Here is a 26965-nt window from a genome sequence, read left to right on the forward strand (position 1 = left end):
GGGAGTTCCTTTAATTACCCCTAGTCAGTACAGCTTTTTTTTTCTTTTTTTTTTTGCATGACAGAGAGTCTTTACTTTTAAATGAGTTTCAGTACACCAAGTAGTAACATGTAACAAGTTCTTGAATTCCATCATCTAGTAATCTTTTAAATTTATTTTTTATTGAAGTATAATTGATTTACAATGTTGTGTTTATGACTGCTGTGCAGCAAAGTGACTCAGTTATACACATATATACATTCTTTTTCATATTCTTTCCCATTATGGTTTATCACAGGATATTGAATATAGTTCCCTGTGCTCTATAGTAGGGCTATCATCTAGTAATTTTGATTAAGAGAAACTAAAAGCAGCCCAAACAACGATACTAGTATCCATTATTCTAACTCTTAGCCGGAAAGGACTGTGTTAAGGCTGGCTGCTGCGTCACATAGGTTACAAATAACTGTTTACTACTTTTTCATAGATAAAGCCCCTGACCTTCAAGAAAGATTTAGGGGAAAATAATTCATCTCTTTCTTTCTTAAGAAATTTTTTTTTTAACTACATCTAAGAAAGAAAAAGTCAGTATTGATATATATGCTGCTTGAGCAAAAAGGCATAGGAAAGAAGACAATGTATACCCATTAAATTTCCAAGAAATATGAGGTAAAAAGATAAAATCTTGGGACTTCCCTGGTGGCGCACTGGGTAAGAATCCACCTGCCAATGCAGGGGACACGGGTTCGAACCCTGGTCCGGGAAGATCCCACATGCCGCGGAGCAACTAAGCCCGTGCGCCACAACTACTGAGCCTGTGCTCTAGAGCCCGTGAGCCACAACTACTGAAGCCTGTGCGCCTAGAGCCCGTGCTCCGCAACAAGAGAAGCCACCTCAATGAGAAGCCCGCGCACCGCAATGAAGAGTAGCCCCCGCTCACCACAACTAGAGAAAGCCTGCACACAACAATGAAGACCCAACACAGCCAAAAATAAATACATAAATAAATAAATTTTTAAAAAAAGATAAAAATCTTTGGATAAGCTCTAAGTTTGTACAAAGAAGCTAGATTTGCTGTTCTGCAAAAAGTGAAGGGACCTACTATATAACATACAGAAATAATTTAATGACTTTTCGCAAGACTATAACTCAAGCCTTGCTAAAGCTTCATATTCCATGAAGGGATCGAAAATGCCAATCCATGCAACAACAGGCGGGTTTTTTTCTTCCTTTATCCGTTTTTGTGGTAGTTTTTGTGGATTTCTGGCTGGATGTCGCAGACAGAGGCCAAGAGGTTATCCAGGACTTCATCCCTGTTCTGCCGGAAGTAGGTCTGGAGGATGGTCATCTTCTCCTGGGGGTCCTCCACTTCAGTGCTGCAACTGCCATGGGATCCAGAGCCGCGGCCTCCTTGGCCTTGAACTCCTTCTCCCTCTGCGGGCGGTACCGTTCAGTTTCAGCCGGGCTGCTGCTCTGGCCTGCTTCAGCCTCCAGTTCTTTTGCTTGTGGTCCTCGGCCACCTCCTTGGCGGCCCGCTTCTCGGCCTGGAGCAGCTGCTGGATGCCCTGCGACCGACTGGCCGTGATGGCGGCGATTCCAAGGCGGCAGAGAGCGGCCTAAATCGGCTAGACCGTCCCCTCGGGTCAGTTGACCCAGCCGCCCAAGCAGTACAGCTTTTTAAAAAAGTTTTGCTTAAACAAATCAAGCTGCATTTTCAGTATCGGCTACTGGTTTTGTTGCTCATTTTGTCCATCTGCTGTGGTGCTTCCCGGCGCAGCAATACCTGTTCTGTGATTTTACGCCATACAGCCCTGCCCGCCTCCAGATGCTGCCATGCCTGCTGGGTGCTTCTCTGTGCACTGTGGCCGTGCCCTCCTGTGTCACTTCTGCTAAAGGGCTGGATCAGAAATAAGCAGAAGCAAATCATTTAATTTGGCAGGTCTTCACAAGTTGCTTGGACTGTCCAGTTGAATTGCAGGTTGATTTCCTTCCTTCATTTGGCCACACCGTAGGTTTCTCTCTTCACCAGGGTGAATCAAGACTTCCCAGCGTCTCTAGATAATACTGACTTTTCATGCTGGGCCTCATGCAGTTAATTTAACTCTCACTCGCTGAAGCTCTGGTGCAGATGATCGGGTTTCAGGGCGGTTCAGGAACACTGAGGTCACGCGGGATCCCCGAGCCTCAGAGGGGATCCCCGGCCGGCACGTTTCCCCACTGGCTCTGGCTTCTGTAGCAGGATTGCTGGGCCCGGTGCCTTTTCCTCTGCTTGGCCTCCATCACTCTGGCCACCTCCATTTCTTTATGTGAAGACAATGGTTATATTGCAATGTCAGCTTAAGACTGAACACTCTCAGAAATCAGAGATGTCAGGGCTCAGGTGACAGAGAAAACCCCTTCCCCTTAGCATTGCTAGGAAGTAAATTCATCTCTTGTAGTCAAGGTCATTTTAAGACTAGGAAAAGGCGGTCTCAGTTTCTCCAGGTTTATTGGACGGGAAGCAGAAGCCGGTCTGGGAAGAGTTATAGCTTTACACCTGCAGCCGGAGCAGAGTATGAGTTGAGCACTTGCAGAGAGAAGGGCCAGTGCTGTTTGATCTTCTTTCTGCTTTCCATAGCAAGAATCCTTAGCGATGGTAAACATGCCCCCTGCCAAGGGGACGGTCCTCACTCCCTGCTGGATACCCACCCTCCCCAGTGGAGGCTGAGGGGTGGCCTGAGGGAAAGTTCTGGACCTGGCCTTGGTCCTGGGCGACCCAGCCCAGCTTTCCAGATGGAGCTGCCTCGAGAGGCAGCTTCTAGTTGGTTGCTGTGTTGTCACTGCAAATGGTCGGTCACTCTGTGCTGTGACACGACCTCACGGGAAGGAGAGGAAACAAGGGTGCTTGTGCCGTGCTTAAAATACTTTGCCAGTGAAAAGTAGACTGATACCTTCCTCTGAGTTACACAGGCCATGTGTGAGATGAAAACAGCCTCTTTATTTATCTGGCATTGCAGATTGGCTCTTGTGTTTGGATCAAATCATGCAGACAGGTATTATTTATTGAGAAATTTGGAAAACCTCTGGTAAGCATCGATAATGTGATTACCCCACCCCTACTGTAAAATCCTAACTCTGAGCACAGATAATACGTGAGCTGTTACATGTAAATGGGCTTCTCAGATATTATTGCCAACATCGATTTAAGGCAGAGACCCTAGATTTTCCTCCAGAAAATTTTCTGCTGTTCTTGCTTCCCAGAATATCCCATGTATTTTTTTCCAGAGCACCTCACCGAGAGTTTGGCTACTTACAACATTTTAAACTCGACTTGTTTATCTTGGTGAACTTTCCTGGCTAGCAAGGAAATCCATCATTACGCTTGGGTCCAAGTGAGGAAAAAAGAACCTTTTGTATTTTTTTTTAAGTCTATGCATGTTGTTAATTTTTGTAGATGGGAGCTGGCCGTGAACACATTCTCTGGGTTAATGATAGAATGCGTGTGTGTGTGTATAATGTATATAAACTTTTAATGATGGAAAATGTCAAATATTCACAAAAGTAGAGAGAATGGTATAAGGGAACCTTTCTGTACCCCTCACCCTGCTTCAACAACTAACCACACAATGGCCAGTCTTGTTTTGTCTGTCACACGGCCTCATCGCCCAAGCTCTTACCGCATTATTGAAGCAAATCCCAGAGTCATAGTTCACCCATAAATGTCTCTCCTAAAGTAACGGACTCCTTTTGAAAACATAACTATAATACCTGTGCCGCTTAGTAGTAATCTCTTAATGTTGTCCTTTCTCCAGCAAGTGTTCCCATCTCCCTGGTTTGTTTGGGTCCGGGTTCCGACAAGGTCCACACCGTACGTTTGATTAGTGTGTCTCTTAATCTCTACCCTCCTCTCCTTTTTTCTTTTTTCCTTCCTTTCTTCCTGCTGACATCTTATTTGTTGAAGAAGCTACTTTGCTTGTCCCAGAGAATTGCCCTGATACTGGATTTTGCTGCGTGAACGTGCGCGGCGTCATTTAACACGTCCCCTGCTATTTATGTAAACGGGTGTCATTAATCCGAGAGGCTTGATCTGACTCAAGTTCAGTTTCATTTTCTTTTCCCTTTGGTCAGGAGGTGCACACTCTCTGGTTGTGTCTTTTTTTGTGTGGTGTGAAGATCATCAGTGGGGTCTGGCATTGTCAGCCTGATAACATCCATTTATAATGTTTCCCGTCAGCTTTTCACCTAATGCTGTGCACGTGTAGACACAAGAGGTTTCAGGATAAGTTCTCGAAGGTGGGTTTGCTGGGTCACAGGGTAAAGGCACTGGTCGTGTTCTTAGATATTGCCGAGTTCTCCTCGGGAGGGTGGCACCATTTTGCATTCCCACCACTAGTAGATGCGTGTTCCTGTTCCAACCGCGTGGCCAGCAGAATGCGTTGTCACTCACGCTTTTGCATTTCTACCGGTCTTATCGGTGAGAGATAGTGTCTCAGTGTCGTTGTAATTTGCGTTTCTCTTGAAGCCCTTTATAAACGTCCTCAGAAAACAGGAGCAACGTTTACAAGTCATGAAAGTCTTCAGAAAAATCAAACTTTTCCAGTGAGAGAGCTACTGGGTATCGCGGCCCCAAAGTTTCTGAAGCTTGTTTTGAAAACTTATCTTCATGTAACTCATGGCTAGCACCCAGGGCAAGGGGGGAGGAGCTAGAATGAGGATGTCCGCAGCTTCCCAAATGGGTGATGCCCAAGGACGTGCTGGATGCGCCAGTGGGTGGGGGAGAGCCCCCTCTTTAGTGACGCTAGACCTCCTGGGCGTCTGGAATGTTCCTCCTGTTCGACTGTGAGGTGTCCTGCAACCGGGAAGCTCGTTTAACATCACTTCACCCTGAGTTGCCCACGCTTACGTGCCCCTGGAGCTTCTTCCCGCCGTGCCAGCTGTAACGCCCCCGAGTGCTGACGTGGTGGCTCCTCGTCCTCACAGCAGCCGTGGGGGATCTTGTAAAGTGTCTCCGCTGCGTGGCCCCTGGTGGCTCTCTCACTTAGAGTATGATCCAGACTGCAGATGAGTCGGCCCCCGTCCTCACCTCGTTCCCCCAGTCTCCCCCTCACTCACCTGCGTCACCCCGCGCTGGAACTCGCAGCTCCTTGTGCCTGAACTCCCTCCCCAAGTCTCTCGTGCCTGTCCCCTCCCTTCCATAGTTCTCTGGACGAATGACATCTCGCCAAGGTCCCTGCTCACCACTGTATCTAAAAAGCAGCCCTCTCCCCACCCTCTATCCCCGCACCTGGCTTCGTTTTCCTTGAACCACCAGTTGCTGCCTGACCTGGTGGTTTCTTTGTTGTCGTCTTGTGTCCTCGCCTAGTGTCACGCTGTGCGAGGATGCGGACTTGGCCTGGTTCCCTACTCGGTCCTCGGGGTGCAGACAGCTCCGGGTGCAGGGCAGGGCTTGGCGGGGTGAGGGGACCAGCCCGGGGGCCGTGCGGCACTGCTCCTGGGACACCGGGACCCCCTGAGCCAGGGCCTGGGCTGCGAGCATCGGGGAGGTCACTGCATCGGCCCAGGCGCCTTCTTATTAACTGCCCTCTAGCGTTTCCTTCTCTGCTTCTTACTGTGTTACATTGTGTTTTAAGAAATCCTATTTCTATCACTGCTGCTCAGATCACAGAAAGGGGTGCTCGTTAAACGTGCCAGTACCCGCTTTCCGTGAGGTGTGTTCTTAGCCCCTGGCTCAGCCTCTTTGCTTTGAGCCTTTTAATTGCTTGAGGACATTCTCCCGCTTTGGGATGCTGTGATGAAGTTAAGCCCGTGCGTCTCCTGCGATAAGAGAGAGTGACTGCACTCTGCGGAGCGTCCGATACCACACGAGGCAGCATTAGATCTCGGAATTAGCATTTTCTGTCCGAGGGGATTTAGTGGTTTCAGAAGAGAACGGGATTGTTCACAGTTAGCGCAGGCTTAGACCAGCAGTATCCCATTACCGTGGCACAGAAGCTACAGCCCGTGCTAAAAGGCCAGCGCTCCTCACATAACAGTAAAACATACAGAAATGGGGGCGGAAACAAAAAGAGCGTTGTTCCCGTCATGGGACGGGTCTGGCGTTCCACGCAGGACCGGCTGCCGATAGAAAGCTGCCGGAAGCTTTGTGAGGTTCGTCCAAGGCCCCCTGCCAGGGCTGGTGATGTAAAAGGTAGAGTTGTAACAACACTTCTCATCCTTGGGGGTTGTAATGTGTGGTATTAACATGGAATATCTTTCGAGGCCTGGCAGCCCTTTTCTTCAAGATGTGGGTTTAAGAATCCATTTGGTTTTACTCTTGTCAGACCAGTTCTCTTGACATCTTTTTTTTTTTTTAACTAATTTATTTTATTTATATTTATTTTTGGCTGCGTTAGGTCTTCGTTGCTGCGTGCGGTCTTTCTCTAGTTGCGGCGAGCGGGGGCTACTCTTGGTTGCGGTGCGTGGGCTTCTCATTGCAGTGGCGTCTCTTGTTGTGGAGCACGACCTCTAGGCGTGCGGGCTCAGTAGTCGTGGCTCGCGGGCTCTAGAGCGCAGGCTCAGTAGTTGTGGCGCACGGGCTTAGTTACTCCGCGGCATGTGGGATCTTCCAGGACCAGGGCTTGAACCCGTGTCCCCTGCATTGGCAGGTGGATACTTAATCACTGTGCCACCAGGGAAGCCCTTCTCTTGACATCTTAAGTTGAACAACAATTATGGACACTTGAGGGCAGTAGGAGGGGGAGGTTGATGAGAATCATCTTGAAGATGGCTTCTTAGCGGTGTGCGGTCAGCATTTGAAGCTGTGCCTTCTTTTCTCTCTAACCGTTTCTTTCAAAGGCAGCCAGTAAAGAGCACCAGTTTACTTTGGGACAACATCTGACTGGCTATGTGGGTGGCCCTCAGATTTGACACAGTGTGAGTTTGGAGGCCTTGACCCTGAATGTACTGCTAGCCCGGCAACAGAAGCGGATGAGTGTGGTGTGAGGGGCCTCAGTGTGAAGCTCACTGTGCCTCTTACTGGCTGTGTGACCTTGAGCAAGTCACTTAACCTTCCTGAAGCTGCTGCAAAATGTTGAGGGGTGAAAAGTAAAGGCTGTGTGGTCTGTGTCCTGGGGTTTTTTTTTTTTTACACTGGGTCTTAGTCCATTCAGGCTGCTATAACAAAGTGCCGTAGACCGGCTGGCTTATAAACAACAGAAATTCATTTCTCATAGTTCTGGAGACTGGAAGTCCAAGATCAGGGTGCCAGCATGGTCAGGTTCTGTGTCTGGTGAGAGCCAGCTTCCCAGTTCACGAATGGCCATTTTCTCGCCGTGTCCTCACATGGCGGAAGGGGCAGGGGAGCTCCCTGGGGCCTCTTTCATAAGGGCACTGATCCCATTCATGAGGGCTTCTCCCTCATGACCTGATCACCTCCCAAGGGCCCCGCCTCCTGATCCCGTCACCCTGGGCATTAGGATTCCAGCACGTGGGTGCTGGGGGGACAGAAGCATGCACATCGCGTCGCACTGCGTAATAACTTGTGTTCTTACTAATGCCACCTTTTGTTGAGCCCTTGTCAACTTTCCGTCGTCTTACTTGAGATGTATAAGCACTGTTTTGAGCTCTTAATTAAAATTAAAAAAAGGAAAAGCTCTTTGGCAGTCACAGATGTTATGATTTTCTTCATGTAATGGAATATATTGATATTTCAGGAAGTACCAAATCATTGAGTATATCCTCTGAATTTGACCAAAGTTTTAGAGGGAATTTGGAAAAAGGGAGAAAACTCCCAAATAAGTGAATTTTGCAGATGCAATGGAAGAGGGTTCCTGTCCTTTGAAGTTTTTGTTAGATGATAAAGCATATGGACCCTATCTTGGCCACTCTGAGCAGGAGTGCACCCAGAGGGTAACAAGGGCCATCGCTGCACCTGGTGATCCAATTCGGACTTGACAACTGGGAGATGTAGGTTTGAATCTTGGCTCTGCCAGATCTTAGCTTGTCCTCTTGGGACATTATAAAGTCTGAGAAGATTATGCTCATCTCATAAAACTGTTGAGGGGATTAAATGAGATGACAGACATAAAGCATGCAACAAGACTCTGTCACCTAGTAGTGGGTGCTTGATACACTGAACTATTTTAATATGCTACTTATATAATTATATAATTTAAGGAAATAGTATGTACTGTATAAAATATGGCTATATAAGGTTATATTTATATAATAATAACTTTTTACATAATTATATAGTCTGCAATAATACATAACTGTTTTTAAACAATAGTGTTTCAGAGATTCCTAGAACTTTGAGATCATCTTCTCTAATAGCTTTCACACTTTCTAACAGTGGAGTCTTTTCCCCTTTCCTTCCCCTCAAATGACACCTTCTGTGGAAGCAGACTGTCTGAGACGGAGCACAGGGAGGGGCTTGCCGCAGCAGGGGTGAGGGTCCCTGAGCCCTGTGTGGGTTCCCCCTTTACTCCAGCTCACCACGCCAGGACACCCTCGGGGCAGAGTGAAAACGGCTGCTCTCGGTCAATCTTCATTCCTTTTCGAGGTCTCAGAGCCACCTGGGTGGAGCTGAGGTCAGGGCCCAGGTCCGTGGCCTTAAAGTTGAACTCTGGTTCCGCGAGGCGCTTTGCAGTGTCTGCCGACGAGAGGCATTACAGGGTTGCTGGTCCCTCTCCGTGATGGGAATCGGGGCCCGTTGTCCTCCAGGTAGCGGCCATTCCCGTTGTAGATGCTGCTGCCTTGACAGGCAGCTGGCGCAGTGCCTGGCTTTACTGATGGCTGCACTTAGGCTCTGTAGCTGCTGAAAGCTATAAGGAAGTCACAACACCTAAGTACGAAGCTGGAGCTGGTGTGGTTAGCATCTTACGTTGCGGCCTTAACAGTGGGTGTGTGTCTGTACTCTGTGACCATTTGATTCGCATTGATGGTTAAGGAATTGAAAACATTTTGTTCAGTGCAGTAGAGTTTCATTTCTCTACGTGGGTGTCAGTGTCAGGTGACGATCCATTTGCTGTATTTCTCGTTCTGGAGGAGCCAGTAGGCCTGGTTAGCAAAGGCATTGGTCATTAACTGTTACAGAGAAATCACACTTTTTTGGCCTTGGGTTTTTTGTATGGAAATGATGTAACCCTTTTCTACAGACTTCATCAGCCTATGTGGGTTGTGGTTTGTGACATTAAATGAGATGTACTGGAAAGCCTTTTATCAGAAGATGGATATATGGAGATATTATTACATAAATGAGTCTAGATTCTCTCTGCAGGAAAAGCTGGGCCGCTTCCTTGACAGATGCAGTGCTGGGAGATGGATGGCCTTTGTTCCTGCCTTGCATTAGAGACTCCTGGTTCTCCATAGAACAGCTAAAATGGAAAAACACATGGCCAGGCCATGTTGGGATGTAGGGGTGTCACCATTCAATGTGTGGGGTCCCCCAGTGCATCTGTATCCGCTCTCCAAGGAAGAGGACTCGGGACCAGTTTTCATAACTATTTTGTTTGTTGCAGATGGCAATCATAGCAGTGCTGTTGAGCCCTGAAGCCCTATTCCAAAGGGAGGGAATGATTTCCTGCTTGTTCTCTCATTCCAATGGTGCTGATAGCTCAGATCAGCTCTGGTGCTGAGTTTTGCTGTGAGTTGTGACATTTGTGGCCAGGAATTTGTTAATGATAATCAAGTACTGGAGTTGGTGAATTTTTTTTTTAAATTAATTAATTAATTTATGGCTGTGTTGGGTCTTGGTTCCTGTGCGAGGGCTTTGTCCAGTTGCGGCAAGCGGGGGCCACTCTTCATCGCGGTGCGCGGGCCTCTTCACTGTCGCGGCCTCTCTTGTTGCGGAGCACAGGCTCCAGACGCGCAGGCTCAGTAATTGTGGCTCACGGGCCCAGCTGCTCCGCGGCACGTGGGATCTTCCCAGACCAGGGCTCGAACCCGTGTCCCCTGCATTGGCAGGCAGACTCTCAACCACTGCGCCACCAGGGAAGCCCTGGAGTTGGTGAATTTTTAACTTTTTCTCCCATGAGTAAGTAGACTGAGCATTATCCTGATAATAATAATCAGCACAGACATTATATGCCAGGTCTCTGCCAAGTAAGCCCTTTTCTTACATGTCTCATTAAATAAATGGGAGGGACATTTTTAGTGTCTTCATTTGAGGCATGAGGAAACTGAGGTTTAAAGAGGTGAAGTGTCTTGCCCAGGGTCCCACTGTAGAGCTGGAGTGTCACTTGTACTCACCAGCATGCCAGGATGCTCTTGTGAGTGGAACATAAAGGAGTTTGGGCTGGCCGTTAAGGATCTGGATTTTCGGGTAACGTGGGGGAAGCAGTTTAGAACTAGAATCTGTGTCATGGTGGATCTGGAACCTGAAATGCAAGCTGGTGACTTTCCAGAGAAGGAGTTCATTCTGTTTCTGGACCAAAGTCTCTTCTTCAGCCCCGAGGGCTTCCAAGGCTTAGGACTTAGGTATGGACGATGTGACCAAGGACGAGCTACAGGAGGCTGCCTGCTCTTTGCAGGCCAGAGCCAAGCCTAGTCTCGGTCAGCGCTCTGCTTCCACCACCCAGAACCAGGCCGTGTGCGCCCAGGGGTGGGCTGGCTGGAAGGAAGGATGGATGGAAGGAAGTTAGCTTGAACGGGAAGCATGAAGGAAGGATGAATGGATGTTTGAATAGAAGGGGAGTAGTAGATTGAGAGAGTGATAAATTAGAACCAGAATAAAAGAAAGACAGACAGAGGAGCCATAAGAGTTTCCAGCTTTTGTACAGGGTGTCCCTGTTGAAAGTTCACTACTTTTTGCTGTTTCCCATATATTCTTCTTGTACACAGATTTCATTTGTATGTTTATTTGATAGACATTTTTGACCACTAAGCCAGATGCTGGGGATAAACGAATAAGACATGATCCTGCTGTCAGAGAGGGAAGTTTAAAATTTCGGGAAATTTTTAGGCCAGTGAACTCGTTGCCTAAGCATTAGTAGAGGACACGGGCACCCTGCCTGGAGCGTGCTCACCTGCAGAGGGTACGCTCGTGGCGCAAAGGAAGCCATCCACCAGCAGTCTCATCTGGTGCTCACCACAAACAAGGAAGCTCTTATGGGATCTTTATTTTTCTTTGTCAAAACATTGTTTTTAACTGCTTCCCACCTTTCTATGAAGCTGTTAAGTTTTAGGTTGTTATTGTTTAATAGAATGTTGTAATCTCGCATAGAATGACTCATATTTCTTTTCGAACCAGGATTGATCGTAAGATGTCAAGTGCTCACACCAACTACAAACTGGATGAGGCGCAGGCTATAATGAGCGAGCTCAGGACCATCAAGAAAGCCATTTGTACAGGCGAGAAGGAGAGGCGGGACCTGATGCAAGTAAGAGGCCCGGGTGCCCTTCAGAGCCCACGTCCATCTGTCTGCCCACCTGCTTGTCTCTTAACTTTATTTAAAAATTTAAAAATATATATATATGTATATATTTACTATATATATTATATATTTATTATATAATCATACATATTTTAAAGACATACATGTATGTATAATATATATGTATATATGATATCTTCTGTATATGTGTGTGTACATATTTATAAATATTTTAAAATATGCGTATTAGTTTCCCAGGGCTGCCATGACAAAGAACCACAAACCAGGTGGCTTAGAACAACAGAAGTTTATTCTCTCCGAGTCTGGAGGACAGAAGTCTGATAGCAAGGTGCGGCAGGGCCGCGCTGTGTCTGAAGGCTCTAGGGGAAGCTCCGTCCTTGCCTCTTCCAGCTCCTGGGGGCTGCTGGCAGTCCTTGGTGTTCCTCGGCTTGTAGACGTATCACTCCAGTCTCTGCCTTTGTCATCACATGGTTTCCCCTGTGTCTCTGTGTATGAATTTTTTTCTTCTTATAAGGACACCGATCATTGGATTAGAACCTGCTGTAATCCAGCATGACCTCATGTTAACTTGATTCCTTCTGCAGGCCTTCCTTCCAAATAAGCACACATTCCAGGTTCTGGGGGTTAGGACTTCAGCATATCTTGTTGGAGGACACAGTTCAGGCCACAACAATGGGTGATACATTTGTATTGTTAAATAATCGAAATAATTCAACGTCTGTTGTAAGAGTCTTGCTGTCACCCCGTTCTCTCACCTCCTGTAGCTGCTTTTATTAGCGTCTTGTACACCCTTCCAGTGTTTATACAGACACTTGAAAGTGTGAACACGTGGCCAGCTGCCCTCGCAGAAAGCCGGGCCTGTGCCTGCTGCCCCGCGGTAGCTTCCGCACCTAACTCTTAGGCCCTGTACCTTTTCCCGTCTCTGCACTCAGAGTTCCCTCCTTCCTGGATATGGCTGCACAGTATTCCACCATGAGGACAGACTTTTTTTCATTGTAGCTTTACATTGCTTTATTTTTTTGCCCCTTGAACTCCTGTAGTTTCTGTTATTTTTAGAAAAAGCTGAGTTTTTGCAGAGACCCGTGCCGGGCTCCTATGCCGGGCTCCTGCTCCGTGCCGGAGTGCATCTGATGCTCTCTGTTGTGGCTTCTCTTTTCGGCTCAGCACACCGAGTGAGCACCTGGTGCTGGGAGGCATTTGTCTCGATTCTGTAGCACGTAAGACACAGAAGGACACGGGAGCAAAGCTCAGACTCGTAGGCCAAGTGCAGCAGGCGCGCACATGACTGCCTTGCCCGGCGGTGCTTCCTGACGTCACGGGCGTGAGGCTGGACTGTCCCTAGGCTGCTCGTTCAATTGCAGAGTACCAGACCCTACCCCAGGTCTCCTGGATTAGACTGTCTGGGGTTGGGACCCAGAAATCTGTGTTTTCAGATGCCCTGTATCTCCAGGTCATGAGAGGTCAATGGTCAATTGTTAGATTTTCTCCGAGGCCTGGTAGCAAGGAGAACAGCTGCCGTCTGCCGAGGCCTCTGTGCGCCGCGCTGGGCGAGGCGCTCTGCGGACATCACCCATGTGATCCAAGCCCAAACCCGGGCGTGAACCAGGTGGTACTTCACCCCAGGGACACGGAGGCCTCGCCCGGGACGTGGAGCTGGTGTCCCTGCCCCGTTCTTTCTGAGAGTGCAGAGCTGGCCAAGCCACCCCGTTGCCTCGAGTGGGTTCCCCAACCACGGAGGCTGGAGATAGAATTTCTGGAAGAAGCTTCAGACCCCAGCATCTTCTCTGAGACGCTCCAGGGAGACGCACAGGCAACGTCTTCATCTAGTAAAATCAAATAAGTTGTTTCATCCTTCTTATATGACTGTAGCAATCTTGGCCCATTCCAAGACGCCTTTGTCTAGATCCAGAGGCAGCTACCTGGGGTACACTGCACGTGGGCGTCTAGTGTCTGCAGGAATATCTGCTGAACGTGAATGCATTCGCAAGTTTTTTATTAAAAAAAAATTTTTTTTCATGTTTTCCTCTTATTTTTTTAGATTTCTTTTTATGGGGGTATAGTTGCTTTTCACAGGTCTTTTAAAAATCTTAGAATATCTGATTTCTCTTTAACTTTCACCCAAAAGGGTTCCCTGTACCAGAATTTATGCTTACTCTAATTTTTGGCAAACTGACATCCATATAAGATGACTTTTGACCCTGTAGCATTATGACTGAAAAGCCAGGTTATAAGAATATGTAAATATCGTCTGGGAGCTGTTTTCACCTTCTGTGTGGTACTAAAGATCTCAAGGCGGCATTCATCTCTGTTGGACTTATTTATTGATAGACTATTTTGGATGGAAATACTTTCCCCCCTCCCCTTTGCTCTGTTGAGGTACACTTGACAAATAAAATTGTATAAATTTAAGGTGTACGTGATGGTTTGATATACACATCTATTGTGAAATGATTGCCACAATAAAATTAGTTAACACATCCATCACGTCACACGGTTACCTTTCCTTTTACATGGTGAGGACTTGTAAGATCTACTCTCTTAGCAACTTGCAAATATGCGCTACAGTATTGCTAACTATACTCACCATGCTGCGGACATGAGGTTCACGAGATCCGGGGACTTATTCCCCTTACAGCTGGGACTTGGTACCCTTTGACCAGCGTCTCCCCATTTCCCCCAGCCCTCCAGCCCCTGGCAACTGCCTTTCTACTCTCTATTTTGAATTTGGCTTTTTTGGAGGGAATGCTTATTTTTTCTTTAGGAAACACAAAGGTTTAAAAAACAGTAAAAATGGTACCACAGATGTTCTCTATATTATTCACATGCTGCCAGGAGGACTCAGTTGCCGTCTGATTTAAATTACGACGAGCTTCATGAAAGGTGCATGTGCTGATTGACATTTCTTTTGAATCTCATGAGAATGGAGTTGGGGCCGGCCCGCTCTCCAGTGATGAAGCTGCCGACCTGGAACAGGAAGAAAATGACCGCTGTGAAAGGGAAGAGAAGCGTCGCCGTCGCTGCTCAAGTCTCTTGTTTCATTCTGTTCCAGAGCCTGGCCAAGCTGACCGATGGCTTCAGGAATAGCTGTTCTCTTACCGACCCTCTGCAAGAGTTCCCTCCCAGTGCAGGCGCGCTGGGCGAGCCTTTGCCTCACCAGTTCTGCGATGCTGGGTCTCAGACCGAGGTCATCGGCGAGGTACGCTCATTGGGCAGGGGGAGGAACCGAGTGTGCCCAGAGAGAAAAGGACTGCTTTCGTGTGGCCGTCACCCATTTCTTTAAATTTTCCACTTTCCCTTCAAAAATGTTTTGGCTTTTGTGCCATTAAGTTTGAAGAAAGAATATTGTTTTTCACATCCAGCCATCTTGAAGGTTCAGGGGCCTGGGAGGCAATTGAATGGCTTATTACCTCTATCCTTGTGATTCGGATTCTTAAAAAAGGCAGAATCCTTTTGAGAGTTGAGTCTAGATGTTTCTTGGCAGACATACGACTTTTTAGAGCGTGGATCAGCTAACTTTTTCTGCCAAGGTCCAGATAATAAGTGTTTTAGGCTTTGCTGGCCATGCAGTCTCTGCCATAGCTACTCAGCTGTGTTGTCATAGTGCAGAAGCAGCCGTTGGCCATATGTGAACGGGTGGGTGGGGCTTGTTCCAGTAAAATTCCAATAAAACTTTATTTACAGAAAGAGGTGGTGGGCCGGATTTGGCCTTCGGGCCATAGTTTGCTGAGCTTTGGCTTAGACCAGTGATTTTCAGAGGCTTTGTGGCTGTGTCACTCTTGGGTTATACTTTGATGCTATTTCTTATTCTTCTAAGAGAATGTCAGGAAATTGAATTGAATTGAAATTAATTTTGTTTGGGACTTGGAAGAATTTCCTAATGCCCCTTTTGATAATTAATAAAGCCTGGAGTTAGCCACAAAAACAAAATTGGCAACCATCATTTGAAGCAGGGTGGTGACTACTTAAAGACACTACTGTTGTAATGTCATTGAGTGAAGTTTTACATTTATTTGTTACAAATGGAAAAACAGTTTGGATGGCTTCTTTTTCTTAGGGCTTACTAAATAAAGATGAAATATCAATGGAATGCAGAATGCCTTCCTAAAATTAAATAAATAAAAAGAAACAAAAAGAAAGGAAAACCATTGACTAAAAAACTCTGGATTTTAAATAATTAGCTGATATTTTAAAATGTCGACAAATAGTGCCTCTTTGAGGGGAGTATAATATAGGAAATAATGCCTCTGTGTCTTGGATGTCCTGAACCGCCCTGTCTGCTGTGTTCCCCTCATTGTTCTCAAAAGTACACTTGGACATTTTTTGACTAGGTATCTTTGGTTTAAAACAGAGAAGAATCTGTAAGTCAAAAATGTCTGGCAGTTTTGCCTAAAGATTTTGGCATGAGAGAAGGAAAGAAGTATGATGCTTATTGAATTCCATGAATAATTCATTGCTGCTCAACATAAGGTTAGAATTAGAATTTTTAGAGACTCTTAACTAGTTTGAGAGCAACAGGTAAGATCGAAGGTTCTGTAATGATTTAGGTAAGACTTTCTAAAAATGTCAGGTGGGAAGTGGCTGGTTATACAGCTATAATAACTTCAGCAGTAAATTATCATTGTTTATGAGTTTACTGGGACTGGCCCTGGCAGCTTCATGGCTGTTACCTCAACTTAAGTAGTGGTTTCCATCTTCTTTTGACTGATGAGGGGGTCAAGGTGCCAGGTTACCTAAGGTCATGTAGCCAGGAAGAGGCAGGTCTGGGTTTGAATCAATGTCTCTGATCCCTAAACCTCTGTGTTTTCTACTACATCATGTTATAGAAAAATATATCAAAAGGGTATATAACTGCATTAATTAGCTATTGCTGCATAACAAAACATCCCCAACCTAGCATTTTAAAACAGCACACTTTTATTATCTCACATTTATACTGTGGATCAGGAAACTGGGCTGTGTCCTCTGCTTCAGGGGCTCTCAAGTAACTGCAGTCAAGGTGTCAGTCAGCCAGGGTTGCAGCCTCATCGGAAGGCTTGACTGGGAAGGGTCCACTTTCAGGCTTACATGATTGTTGGCAGGATTCAGTTTTTCACAGGTTGTTGGACTGAGGGCTTCTGTTCCTTACCATATAGACCTCTCTAGCACGGCAGCTTGCTTTGTCACAGTGTGGAAGCCAAGAGAGTCTCCAGCAGGAAGGAAGTCACAGTCTTTTGTAATCTAATCACAGAGATGACTTCCCATCATCTTTGTTGTATTCTGTTGGTTAGAGTCAAGTCATGGGTCTAGCCCACTCTCAAAGGGAAGGGATTTCACAGGGGATGAATCCCAGGAGGTGAAGGCCATTGGGGGCCATCTTAGACGTCTGCCTACCTCACGTAGTTATCACTTTGAGTTAGTTTTGTGGGATGGGCATTGATAGAATCAAACATGCTTTTGGAGCCCACGGCTTTGCAAGCACAGATTTGTAAGCAGTACAAGCCTAACGTTGGAATTTAGCAGTTGGCGTACATGTTGTAGGGCTATGTAGGATCCATGAAGCAGGAACCTGTTGGATCTGTTTGGCTGTAGGCTTTTTTTTTTAAATTAAAATGTCCATTTTATTCTCACAGAAGAGTGCAAAATCAGAGCTTAGAGGTTCATAAATAGCATTGAGAAGAGGTTTAAGAAATGACATTTATTTGTCTTGATGATGAGTCAGCTTTAGGGGTCTCTAATGAACAAGGTGACAAGTAGCTCATTTCCATTGTAGAGAGTTTCTGCAGATGCGGTGCTGCAGCCTAAATGCATTTATATTGAGGACACTGTGGAGAGAGGCCTTGGGTGAGGCTGCTGAAATGTGTAAAATCGTGACACATCTCATTGGAGAATGCTTAGTCTCGTATAAGGCATTTCTTCTTGCCATTCAAGGCGATAAAGATATAAGGAAATTCCCCATTGACCTGTCTCAAAACTCGTGTCAGTGAATTCATCGCCACTCATACAAGTAGAATATTTCCAAATATTTGTCGACACGGGGTCATTTAAAAAAATAAAGACTTAGTGGCCGTAAGATATGGCCGAGTAAGGCCAGATCTACAGATGGAGCCGATTTATTGAAACTAGAGTCATATATTTCCAGGAATGAAGGAAGAAGTAATCAAGGTGAGCTGCAGTTACCTCTCATACAGGTCTTGTTTGTTTTGTTTGGGAATTTTTTGGCTTCAGTGTAATTGGTATGAAAATATTTAGGTACAACTAGTGATCGCATCAGAGCTCCTCATTTCAACTCTTGACTCCTCAGGTGAGGCGTCCAGTCCCAGGCTTTTCCGTGCCTTCCTTCCGTCCTTTCACCTTTGATTCTTTAACGGACTGCATAAGCAGTCGAAGGAGTCCCGTAGCCAACAGCTCACACAGCTAGTCTGTCTTCTTCAGATCTTGTGACTTTTTAGGAGAACACCATTGTTTTTTGTTTATTGAGGAATGAGAGCATATACTACACTAGGCGGGATGAATTTTTTTGCTTTTGTATCAACTTTGAGGAATTCCCTATTTCTCTTAAAGCTTAATTTGTTGTTGTTGCTTGGAATCGCACAATAGATGAATATACTTCCCCTGTTTTTTTAAAAAAAATCCACCAGTGTTGGGACAGCAAAAGTCTTCCCAGCCCCACTCCCAACCTCCACTGACCAGAGGTGGCAGCTGTTATTTGGTGTGTTTCCTTCCAGACCTTTGAAAAATGGAAATTGGGAGGCAAATTAAAATAGTCTTCATTGTTGCTGGAAGTTTAAGTGAATTTTCTATTCTGAAAATATGTTTTTAATGTGTCTCCCCCATTTTTTTCTTTCTTCTGTTCCACAAAGTTCGTCTTTGATGATAAAACAAGGCTTGTGGACCGAGTCAGGCTTAACTGGCAGTATGAGGAAGCCAGAAAGAGGTAAGAAGCTCCTTTTTCAAACCTTGCCTCCTGCTTACTTCCTTTCTCCTGTGGAAAGCGGTTTTGCAGAGTTCCAATGTGTGATTTATCCACCTCTTATCAGAAAGCAGTGTCTGATAGAGTACAGAATTAAGGTTCCTCATTTATGTGTAGCTTCTGAATACATGTGACAAAATTTCATGTGCATTAAAATGTGAAACTCTCAATATTGCAAACAGTTATGAAGACGGGATTTAATAAAAACAGAGACTTTTCCGGCTCTCCTTATCCTCTCAGGCAGTTCAGAACCCCCTCCCTGCCTTCCGACTGAGCATCAGTCCCTCAGACCAGCTTAAGCAAACCTGGTTTTTGAATATGTGGCTGCTTATTCCATAGGTCAACAGAAAAAGCCACGTATCTTGGGTTAAAAGACAGTTTAGAAAGGATTAGGTCAACGGGTGATAGCGGTACCTAATCTACATCATTTTGATGGAGAGAATTGAAAGTCAGTCGCTTCTGTTGACCTGTGTTGTCCATCACCCGCCTTCTGAAAATCGGGACTTGACCTTGTTTGTGCATTTTCAAAATGTGTCTCTCCCTCCCTCCTGGTCTCATCCGGGATTCATGGGCGGCACTGCCAGGCGGCTGCCGGCCTCGCAGGCACAGTGTTTTCAGCCTGTCACCTTTCTCCCCATGTGCACCGTGTTCAGTATTCTGACCCTGCCCTAGCTTTCATGTTCTTTTTTTAGGGACTTTCTCTCTTTTGTGCCTTCTGGAAAGAGTCTTAAAACCAAATTATTTCAAAATATGTGCTTCGGAAAGCTGTGAAGCCTATCTTTTTCAAAAAGTTTTTTTTTTTTAATCCTTTTTTAAAAATATGGAACGCTTCACAAAAACGTTTCTTTAGTCACATATGAACTGCTGTCTGGGGGCGGGGGGAGGAGGCGCGAATGCCAAGCAGGGTGAGGGCGTAGTTCTGGAAGCGAAATAGTCGGGCCCGCTCAGTATGGTGTATCATTCAGGGATGTCTGGAAATCCGCTTTGTTACCTTTTTAGCAAATGTAAAAATAGCAACAGAAGCAGATCATCTGACTCCCTGCTGGAGGGCCGGCTTGAGCTGCTGCGGCCTCTGCCCAAAGCCCCTCTGCCCGGTCCTCCCGGCTCTTGTTCTTCACGATGTCCTTGATGTGCTCAAGGCGGGCCCTGCACTTCCACGCAGACCGCTTCCCCCCGCACCTGCTTCCCCGGCCTCACGCATCCCTTCTCAGGAGCTCCCTGGCTGGCGATTGTCAGCCGCTGCTGTCTCTCCTCAGTATTCCTCGGCTCCTTCCTGCATGTTTCTGCTGCATTGTGTGGGTATGGGAATTTGCTGTGTTGTATTAAACTGCAGAAAATTGACGGTTGCTACACTTAACATCATTGTTACTGTTCTGCTGTGACATTTACCAACCACAGCAAGTGATTTCTTTGTTTTCCAGAGATGATGTCGGTACAGAGTGAGTAACTTTTTAAATATCGAGATAATACATTTGGGCGGAAAGTCCATTATTTAAGAAAATTATGCAGGGGAGGACACTGCACTTCATCAGTATCTTCTAAATGGAAGGAGTATTTCAAGGTCACCAGAGCCTTGTTAGGAAATGCACTGCAGCTGCAGAGGAGGGTCCTGTCCCCAGCGCTTCAACCTTTGTGGGACAGTAGGGGCTGCTCAGAAACGCCTTTCTGGGCTGCGTTGGCCGCATTTAGAAATCAGAGATGCGTTGTAAAGACGTCCTGGGTTGGCTCACACAAGCACTGCCTTGTTCTTTTCCCACTAGCACAATGGTTCCCAATTGTGGGGTGGGGAATGGGGGAGGGGTACGACGGCCCGACTTCACCCCCCCGCCCCACCGGTGGACTTCTGGCCATGTCTAGAGATGTTGTTAGTTGTCACAGCTCTGGGGTGGGCACTCCTGGCATCTAGTGGGTGGAGACCAGGGACGCTGCTCAACATCCTACAGCGCACAGGACGGCCCCCAGCAGAGAGTCATCCAAATTCACTAGTGCTGAGGCCGAGGACCCCTGCCCTGTGCTGGAGGACTGTGACGTCTTAGCCGGGCCATCTCTGCCTCATTTCCCCATGGCAGATCTGTGTGGGTGACCCCAGCAGCTTCACACACACCCCGCAGCAGTGGGCAGAGAAGCTGCTGGAAGGCTGGGAGATTATACTTCTGCCCAGCACCTGCCCTGTTCCAGGTATTTCAAAGAAATTCTGGGTTTATGTGATGTCATAAAGACATATGGTCTTTGGGACTTCCCTGGGGGTCCAGTGGTTAAGACTCCGTGCTTCCAGTGCAGGGGGCGCGGGTTCAATCCCTAGTCGGGGAACTAACATCCCACATGCCGTGCAGCTCGGCCAAAAAAAATTAAAAAAATATGGTCTTTAACCTGTTTGGGAGATAAACTCCCCCACAGCTAACAGAAATATGTGAGGATGCCAGTGGTTCTGCCTGGGGGTGGGGATACCCCAGGCAGTATCTGGGGGGGGGGCGGTGTGCACACACACTACATATATGTATAGACACAGGGTTCAGAAACATGCACATATATGCTTGTACATCTATGTACACATAAATAATACATGAATACATTGTTTTTGTCAAAGATGTGATCACTAGACACGTCCCATCTTATCCTCCTCTCTAATCCTACCTCTCACCATTAATGATTTGCTGTGAAACCTTCCAGTTTTTACCTAAACATTTAAATAAATTAAGCTCAATATAGTCAAATACAGTATATGATGCATAGCTTTTATAATGGTTATAGCCATCTTCTACGGATGGACATCTAGATGATTCCAGTTTTTCCTTTTCACAAATGGTGCACATCTATTTACAGTCCCCAGCCTTGCAGAGATGGCTGTTTCCTTCGACAGATACATAGCAAGGAAATGTATGGGTCTAAAGACATGTACATTCAAAGTTCGGATAGATACCAGTGAATCGTCTTCCAAAATAACTTACACACTTTACACTGCCACCGATGGCGATTGAGAGCCCTGATTTCTGTGTCTCCTCATCATCGTTAAATATCACCATTCTTTGTAAATTTTACTGGAGTGATGGGCAAAGACGTTCTCTCAGTTGTCATGTGCTTTTTCCCTGGTGAGAATGGTGCACTTTTGCAGTGATGGTGCAGTTCAGCATAATTTTGTGTGACTTTTGGTTAGTTAAATTGCCAGGTCTGAATTTTTTTTCAGACAAGTGCTCCTTTCAAAACATGTTAGATCCCATCATCTGCTAAGGGGTGGGGGCGGGTTTTGCGCCCCCTCGGGGGATGTTTTTGGTTCTCGTGACTGGAGAGAGGGTACTGCTGGCATCCGGGGGGGGGCCCAAGGACGCCGCTAAACAACCCACAGTGCACAGGATGGCCCCCACAGCAAACATGTGGGTGGCCCAGAGTTTCTTTTTGCCTTCGAGAAACCGTACTCTTGAGCTTCTTATCTTGCTCCGAAATCCCTACTGTGTGTGGACATCAGGGGCTCAGGAGCAGGTCTTCCACTGACTCAGGGCATTAGCCTCGTCCAGCCACGTTGGCCCCCTTGCATGCCAGGCCTCAAACCTGCCAGGCACGCTCCTGATTTAGTGCTTGGAGTTGGCAGAATAATGCTGCCCCAGATGTCCTAATCCCCAAACCTGTGACTCTTTGCCTTCCATGGCAGAAGGAACTTTGCAGATGGCCTCAAGCTAGAGATCTTGAGATGGGGAGATGACCCTGGATTATCTAGATAGGCTCAATGTAATCACAAGGGTCCCTATAAGAGGGAGAAGCAGAGAAGGAGATGTGAGGGTGGCAGAGATCAGAGTGATTCAGGGCCTCGAGCCAAGGAATGTGGGCAGCCCTTGGAAACAGCTGCGAAATGGATTCTTCCCGAAGCCTCCAGAAGGATCACAGCCCTGCTCGCCCATTTTTGACTTCTGACATCTGGAACTGTAAGGTAATCGTGTGTGTTGTTTTAAGACACCAAGTTTGTGGTAATTTGTTACAGAAACAAAAGGAAACTAATACAGTGCCCTTGGCCCTCGCTGTTTCCTCTGCCTGCAATGGAATGCTTTGCCTCAAATGGTCACGTGGCCTCTGCTCTCCTTCTCGTCACTGTGTCAGAGACACTTTTCTGATCATCCTGAATAAAGTTGCCCTCCCATCCCCACCCCCATCACCCTGATTCTCCCAGCAAATGTAATCACCCAACCTGTTCTGTACTTATGTGTTTGCTTTTTTTTTTTTTTTTTTTTATAAATTTATTTATTTTATTTTTTTGGCTTTGTTGGGTCTTCGTTTCTGTGCGAGGGCTTTCTCCAGTTGTGGCGAGCGGGGGCCACTCTTCATCGCGGTGCACGGGCCTCTCACTATCGCGGCCTCTCTCGTTGCGGAGCACAGGCTCCAGACGCGCAGGTTCAGTAATTGTGGCTCACGGGCCTAGTTGCTCCGCGGCATGTGGGATCCTCCCAGACCAGGGCTCGAACCCGTGTCCCCTGCATCGGCAGGCAGACTCTCAACCACTGCGCCACCAGGGAAGTCCCGTGTTTGCTTTTTTATCGTCTGTCTTTCCCTGCGAGAATGGGAAGCCCATGAGGGCAGGGGTTTTTGTCTGTTTAGGTCATTGCTATAATTCCAGCAGCTGAGTACCTGGCGAATATTTATTGAATGAGTAAACAGGGGTCTGCTTTGGTCACACTTAATCTTTGGCCTTCACCCCTGCGAGTGGGCGAGTGGACAGAGTCCTGGGGCCCAGTCAGCTCCAGGCCAACTGCTGTGTTCCTGGCTCCCTTCCCCAAGGCCCTCGTCCTGGTGTGAGCCTTGGGATATTTCCCCTTGACTTAAGAGGAGAAAGGGCATCTAGACATGCATGTCTTTAGGGATCTGACGGAGGCAGGGCACAGTCACCTCATACATCATCATTCCAAGCTCGGCTTATGCTTCCTGGGCCTTCATGGTCATTGGAAAGGGCTTGTGGTCTTGGACCCCCCTGTAATGCGTCCTGTTCTTGGGTGTTGGAGAAAATGGCATTGGAGCTGGGCCCTGAGGGATGCTGGAATTCCGGCTGCCCATATGTTGAGGAAGGGCTTTCTCAGTCCAGGGGGAGCAGGGATCAGGGCGGAAAGTTGTATAATGGCAAGTTTCTTAGGGGTCAGGGAAGAACGGCCCCTGAGAGAGTTCTCTGGGGCTCGCTTTATGGTCGACCACTTAGAAGACGGATCTCAATTTTTGATAATCAGTTCGGTGCTTTCATTGGACCTTCTCCTGCTTAAAAACATCCTTGAAGCGTTCTTGTTGTTGCCAAGTCGTTGATTACAGCACCCTGTGTTTGGCAGTCTGGATCTGGTCCCCTGACGTGGTGGCAGTACCTGGCTCCAGTCCCCGTGGGGTAATCATATTTGGCCTCCAGTCACTGAAATTGCTTACAGTTAAGGCTTAACTGGAAAGTGAGTGAGCTCCTGACTTGTAACCTACTCAGCTGTGGTTCTACAAGTGCCAGCCACATCTGGCAAGACGCTAGACTCAATACCCCTTGTAGTGTGGTCAGGACAACCCTACGATCCCCGCTCCTGGTATACATGTGACAGTTAGGGAGGGTCAAGGTCATCAGGTGTCAGGAGCATAGCCACCCAGCACCAGGTCAGGGATTTTATTCCAGTTGCCTTTTCTGGGTGTTTTTTCAGACTGCCTCTAAATGAGACACATGATTAGAACAGCGTAGACTTGGGAAGGGAGCAACAGCAAGCAGGTCTTTGCCAAGAACTAAATCTAGAACCAACGTTTATGTTCCAAAACCTGAGTAATGAGGACCACAGTCAAAGCACAGTGGCTTTGAGGTTCTGTCCAGGGACTCTCCACATGGCCACCTCCATGACCAGCATCATTGGAGAAGGGTGTCCCACATACAGGAAAGCATCATGTCCCCCCGTTCACCCACCAGTGCATGGAAGAGAAGGCGTCACTTCTAAAGGCAGTGTTAGCACAGCAAAGCGCATCCTTCCCTGCTCTTCCACTCCAAGGCTTTCATTATTTTAGTGCCACGTTCAGCGTTCTGTCTTTTCCTTCTGCTGCCCCACCCTTAGACGTCAGTCTCCCAGCTCCCATTTCTGAAATCATTCCATCCTGCGAAGTTTAGCTTTCCTACCCTCTGCAAAACCTCCTGGGCTTTGCTACTTCTAAGTGGAGAGAAGTTGAAGCACTTATGTATTTCCTTGTATATCTAGATTCAAGATTGTTTCTCAGAGTTGGGAAATCGTCAAAATGCAATAAATGTTCTGGACAATGAGGGTTTCATGTACATTCAGATTTAAAGGAAGTTTATGGAAGTGGAACTCATAATTCCAAGCAGTGGTATGATTTCTAGAGAATTCTCTAGACCAGACCACCACTATCATGGTGACTAGTTTTGTGTTTTCAACTCTAGGTCATGTGAAATGTACCCAAACAACTGCTTATTCCTTTCCCTTTAGGAACATGGCTTTGGATTCCCAAGGCAGACCTTATGATAGGAATGTTTTCACATTATTGGTTAAAAATTTGAGAATTTTTCAAAGCCAGTTTGGAGGAGCTAGTCTTCTTGAAGCAATCCTGATGACGCAGATGGCTCCTTATTTTTAACCTAAGAGCACTTGTTCCAGAAACTGGAACTGTACAGTGCACAAACTAGCTGTTTCCATAGAAACACTCGCGTTCCTGATAGGAACAAAACATTCGGCCCGTCCGGTTTCTCCGTGTCTCAGTGTTTGTTGCCAGGATGGGCCCTGCTGTTCTTCAGTTGTCACTGGTGTAGTATTAGGGTTCCAGCTGAATTTGATCAGTCCCTTGGATTTTCCCTTCATTTCTCTAGTGACTGTGTGTTTGGGTTTGGGAGTGGGGCACGGCTGTGAGAAACAAAGGAACGCATCTTCTCCATTCAGGCCAAGAGAAAGAAGCCTGGAGACGATCTGCTTTTCATTTAAAGAAGTCGCCCTCTGAAGATCTGTTCGTTCAGAGGGGACAAGATGTGAGGGCAGGGAGGGATGTTGGGGTATTCGTAGGCCCTTCTTATGCCACACTTCTAGATTCAGACTCCGTGAATCTCTAATGTAGGATAAAGAGTTGAGCCGAATGGACACTGGTTTATCGATATTTAGTTCAGTGAGCTGAAGTGATATCACCATCCATCTGACTCAGATCTCAGCTGAGACTTTGGTGAACTTTTGCTTTTCATTTGAATGGATATTTGCAGAAAAGAAAACTAAGGAGAGAAAACATAAAAGTATCAAATCTGTAGCTGTAATTGACATCTGAAGGCACGAGGCTCCAAGCTGGCACCGTGTCCTGGAACATGGCATTGGGATCCACCACGTCCCATCACGACCAGTCAGGGCCGTGGCTTGCCTGGAGTTCCATTTCTATTCCAGAAAGCAGCAGTATTTTAGGAACATGCGAATTTATATTGTAGGTCACAGAATTTAGGTATAAATTCAAATACCTGGGGATTACTCTGGATATGTAAAATATGCCTCAAAACTGTGTAATGTTAAAAGTGCATTTTCTTCTTCGAAAAAGAAGTCATATTTAAGATTTCCATGTGAATTGTAAGGGTCTGAGCAGTTTCTGCGGCATAAATGCAGGTTTCCATTCATGGTTTAATGGTGCCTGGGTTGTAACAGAAAAGGTGTTTGGGCAAAAATAGTAAGGGAAAAATGATTCATATTTGACTTCTGTCTACATTAGGCCTGTTCAGGGGGATGGAATTTAGAAATCACACAATAAATATGAGACCAGGATGCTTGATTGAGGACTTGCTTTCATTTCTTCACTATCCTGAGCACAGGGACATGTGTTTTAAAGCCTTTAAAGGCATTTGTGAGAGGATATATATATAGGCCATAAAAGGGATTACCTATCAAAAATAAGAATCAGTAAAGAATACAGCTGACTCGCAGGGAAAAAAAAACCCTTGCCAGTTTTAAATTGATCTCGGTTCTCTTTATTATTTTTTTAAATTTATATACTTTTTTTTCTTTTAATTGGAGTAAAATTGCTTTACAATGTTGTGTTAGTTTCTGCTGTACGGTGAAGTGAATCAGCTATATGTATACCTATATCCTTTCCCTCTTGGACCTCCCTCCCACTCCCCCCCATCCCACCCATCTAGGTCGTCACAGAGCACCGAGCTGAGCTCCCTGTGCTATACAGCAGGTTCCCATTAGCTATCTATTTTACACATGGTAGTGTATTTATGCCAAATCTAACCTCCCAGTTCGTGCCACCCTCCCCTTCTCCCCGTGTCCACGTGTCTGTTCTCTACGTCTGCGTCTCTATTTCTGCCCTACAGATAGGTTCATCTGTACCATTTTTCTAGATTCCACATATATGTGTTAATATACAATATTTCTTTTTCTCTTTTTGGCTTACTTCACTCTGTATGACAGACTCTAGGTCCATCCACATCTCTACAAATGACCCAATTTCATTCCTTTTTATGGCTGGGTAATTGATCTCGGTTCTCTTTAAAAATGAACTTGGGGCCCTGGCGGTCCACCTCTTAAGCATCCAGTGGTTAGGACTTGCTGCTCTCACTGCCGTGGCCCTGGGCTCAGTCCGTGGTCGGGGAACTAAGATCCCGCAAGCCGCGCAGCACAGCCAAAAAAAAAAGAACTTGGAAAAGATTTTTTTTTTTTAACAAACTGTGGTCGTGACCTTGCTTTGTTTCCATGTATTTAATTTCCCTGAA

The 26965-nt window shown here is 46.5% G+C and overlaps 1 protein-coding gene and 1 pseudogene across 12 annotated transcripts in view; one reads left to right on the forward strand and one right to left on the reverse strand.

Annotated features, from left to right (window-relative positions):
* WWC3 (WWC family member 3) overlaps positions 1-26965 on the forward strand; it is a 130929-nt gene that overhangs the window by 61761 nt on the left and 42203 nt on the right. For all 12 annotated transcript variants that reach the window (XR_005018320.1, XM_036839691.1, XM_036839690.1 and 9 more), the window contains 3 exons: positions 11186-11315; positions 14380-14526; positions 18170-18243. Coding sequence is in view for 11 of the 12 variants with exons in the window: in XM_036839691.1 (XP_036695586.1) it covers positions 11186-11315; positions 14380-14526; positions 18170-18243 (351 nt within the window). In the remaining variant the exon portion in view is untranslated. The remainder of the gene's footprint in view (positions 1-11185; positions 11316-14379; positions 14527-18169; positions 18244-26965) is intronic.
* LOC118888897 lies at positions 1211-5494 on the reverse strand (annotated as a pseudogene).

This window comes from Balaenoptera musculus, chromosome X, assembly GCF_009873245.2.
Source record: "Balaenoptera musculus isolate JJ_BM4_2016_0621 chromosome X, mBalMus1.pri.v3, whole genome shotgun sequence".
Taxonomy (NCBI): Eukaryota; Metazoa; Chordata; class Mammalia; order Artiodactyla; family Balaenopteridae; genus Balaenoptera; species Balaenoptera musculus.